At 40.7% G+C, this 3,727-nt stretch overlaps 1 protein-coding gene across 1 annotated transcript; it reads right to left on the reverse strand.

The window, feature by feature from the left end:
- Positions 1-1,293: 1,293 nt before the first annotated feature.
- Positions 1,294-3,180, reverse strand: si:dkey-42i9.4 (uncharacterized protein LOC492503 homolog). The gene is made up of 2 exons (XM_055648279.1): positions 2,495-3,180; positions 1,294-2,180 (listed from the first exon to the last, which is right to left on the reverse strand). Exons 1-2 carry the CDS (start codon positions 2,637-2,639, stop codon positions 1,837-1,839), a joined length of 489 nt encoding a protein of 162 aa, XP_055504254.1. The 5' UTR covers positions 2,640-3,180; the 3' UTR covers positions 1,294-1,836.
- Between the last annotated feature and the right edge of the window lie 547 nt (positions 3,181-3,727).

Below are 3,727 nucleotides of genomic sequence, written 5' to 3' on the forward strand. Positions count from 1 at the left end.
CGATAACTATTTTACTTCTGCTGACAGCCCAGTGTTGTGAAATATGGAACTCTCTTCACCGTGGAGTATTGCCTCGGTTGCTTATGTTATGCCTCAGCAGATGTGAAACAGACTTGCTACATGGTACTACGTGGCCTTTGTAGCCCTTTGCTTAAAGGTTGCTTTATGTAGAATGATACATGCATTCATTGAATATGCATGATTAGAAAAATGTATTGTATTATTTTATAACTACATAAGTGTCAACTTGAAATGAGCAGAATAGCATGAGGCAATTGGGAAAATAGGTTACATTCAAATTAACTCATTCAAATGAGTTAAAACACTGTCAGTTGGTAGGGAAAAAAACCCAAACCTTTTGAATAGTTCAAAATGAAGACTTTGAATTCTTTATAGAGATTAGACTTTCAATATATCCAACTAATGGAAAAAAATAAATAGTAAAAGCCAGTCTCTGGTCTGATGGCAAGTACTTCATGTACTAACTTTCAAATGGAATAGAATTCCAAATAACAAAAAATCTGTTGAATTACTCAAGAATGAAATGGGAGGGATCTATAGAGTATCTCTTAATTTCTGAACTTAAATGGATAGCAATGTATTCAGCAGAGATATTAAGGGTTATGTACCCGAGTCCGTTAAATAGAATTGAAATAGCCAATTTTCAGCTGAATTAATAGCCAACTTTCCCAATTCTAGGATCTCAATAGCCTATCCCTTTCTATGGATGGATAAACTGTGCGACACCTTTATGCCATATTCAGTACAGAAAAAAATCTAGCATGTATATTATGAGAATAATGTGTTTCCTTTGAAATATCTAGCTGATGTTCAAAATAGCAGCTAGGAAAATAAAACCCTAATCTGTTAAATATGAAAATAAACCCCAATTTGTGTAGGATGGTGTTTGGCATGCAACTCGATTTAATTATGCTAATTTTTAGACTACTGATTGCACTTTAAATGGCTATTTTATTAGTGCAAAAATCTCAAAGCATCACAAATGCCTCTTTTCTTCCTGTTGCCTTCAACCTTTGAATAAATTAAGGAACTCAATTACTTGTTTATTAAACTTACCTTCTTGATTGCATCCATTGCAGATCCGTTACTTTTTTTTTACATTCTTGATCCGCTTGTTGTTCATCCTTTCCATGACTCATGTGGTCAAACAATAAAGCTACCATCTCATTTGACATAGTACCTGACTTCCAGATAATCTGAGATTGTAGAAATTGCCCTGTTTTGTAGTTTCACTACAAATGTTTAAAAAAACACTTTTTAAAAAGTGGTAAATTAGGTGGAACAAAGTACTTTATTATTTAAGAAAAAACGTACAGTACTGTTCCTGCAACATACCAAAATAAGAAATAAAAGAAGTCAAACTCAGTAAACTGTACCATGCAATCATTAAGTGGACCACATATATTATCTCTAAATTCAGAGATCACGTCTATGGTGACCAGTTTTTAAAAAACGGCAATGTTTAAAGTATCAATTCATAGACTGTGCAGATATTTTATCAAATCAGTTCATAGTCATTAAAAGACATCCTGAACACATCATATGGATTCATTTTGATGTTTTATTACAAACAGCCATGGTTTATTTTTAAAATATAAATCTGTAAAACACAATTATCCATTGACTGTACATGTTTTTACAATATACAATCCAGGAATTTAATGTGGTGCAAAAACAGTTTTGCATATAGCCACTGGCCACATCAAACAAAGGTTTTGGCAGTCGCACTAAAAGTTAACTAGGGATCAACATTTCACTACATTATCAAAGGGGCCTGCATACTGTACAATAACAGTTGTATGTGTAAATGGATTATTAACTTGAAACAGTCATCATGTAACTCTTAGAGGGACTCGATCTACCAATTCTAAATTCATCCTTGCAACTTATCATACTATCCAAGGGGGAGATCGCGCTGCTAGGTACATTTTCATAAAGAACACAAATGGACCCGTCTTCACCTATTCGGTAGGACACCTCGAACGGGTCGACCCACAGAGTCAATTCACTTGGCAAAAGTTGAAAAAGTTGTCGACTGCTGAGCCCGATGATGTTGGACGCCCTTGCTATCAGAGGATCCATTTTGTGGTTGATCCTAATGCATCGATAGCCCGATCCTTTGCAGGGCATGTGAGGAAACCAGTGATGTCGGTAGTGTTCTGTCAAACAAAGACAACAAACGTTATATTCAAATGACCTGCAAAATTCGTTCTGCTCTGCTTTCTTTGTGAACCCAACTGCGCTTTGTTCCTTCCTGTAGGACAGAGGGGGGGGGGGGGGGGGGGAGCGAGGGGAAGAATAGGACATCACAAGATTTATATTCCTCTAAAGGACACAATTTCGGTTCCCTGTACTTCGTGGTGTTTGGCAAATGGTTGACGTTATGGTAAAAACACTGGAGGTCTTCACACAATAACACACAAACACACCCCCCCCCCCCCCAACCTTGTGGGTGCTTCCCTTTCCCCCTCACCTGCCAAAGCTTTCTCCAACGACTCGGTGAAATGTTGGAGCTGTTCGTCAGAAATGAGCCCTGTCGTCCTCAGCAGTCTGGTGATAAAGCCCACGGCAGTTGTGATTTCAGTTTTCATTTTGATCAACTCTTCTCCTGGACTCATCGGCTGGCTCAAACAGAAGGGACAAAAAAAACCGATCCTCTCTTTCTCTTCAATCAGACTTTTTTTTTTTTCTCTCTTTTCCCCCCACCCCCCACCCAAAGAAAAGGCGAATCAAACGTCGTCTACTATTTATTGTTTTGAACGGAACTGCCTTTTCTTGTTGTTCTTACTCGGTTTTGTTCTCTGGGCCCAGAAACAAAACACGACGGACTTTTTTTTTCCCCTTTTGTTCGGATCAAGGCGACGAATTCGACTTTTTCTTTTTGCTCTTTCTGGTTTTTTTTCCCCCTCCTTGATCACAAAAGCGTCTCTTCGGTGTGTACGGGTGGGTTTTTTTTTTGTGTGTGTTTTTTTTTCTCTAACGGCGGGACTCGGCTAGGGGAGATACATTTTTTTCCTTACACACAGACTAGTAAATGGAGAGGGTGAAGAGACATGGACAACGACGACGCGACCCGACCCGCGGCCAATCTCCAGCAACACAAACCCCGCAGCGGCAGAGCTGGAAACACCGCCAGCGCAGCGCAACCCCTCTGTGACCTCACACACACCGCCTCACAGCCAATCGAATCACCGGCTTTACTCACGGCACAATGCCTCATCTGCATACCACGCACATGCGCCGTTGCACCCCCCCTCCTCTCCTCCATCGTCGTCAAACACAGTCAGTCATGACACAAAATGTCGGTGTGGCTCGGCGGGACTCGTCTCTTCAGGGTGAGAGTCAGAGGAGGGGGAGGGGAAGGGGACACAAGAGATAAAGCAAAGTGCAAGGTGTGAAAACGAGCCATCAAAGGGGATGCTAACAAGAAAAATGTAGAATAGATCATGTGTAGGAAGGAACTGTAGATGCTGGTACACAAAAATGCTGGAGGAACTCAGCGGGTGCAGCAGCATCTATGGAGCGAAGGAAATAGGCAACGTTTCGGGCTGAAACCCGAAAGGAAATAGGCAACGTTTCGGGCTGAAATCCAAAAAGGAAATAGGCAACGTTTCGGGCTGAAATCCGAAAGGAAATAGGCAACGTTTCGGGCTGAAACCCGAAAAGGAAATAGGCAACGTTTCGGGCTGAAACCCGAAAGGAAATA

Source organism: Leucoraja erinacea, chromosome 16, assembly GCF_028641065.1.
Source record: "Leucoraja erinacea ecotype New England chromosome 16, Leri_hhj_1, whole genome shotgun sequence".
NCBI lineage: Eukaryota > Metazoa > Chordata > Chondrichthyes > Rajiformes > Rajidae > Leucoraja > Leucoraja erinaceus.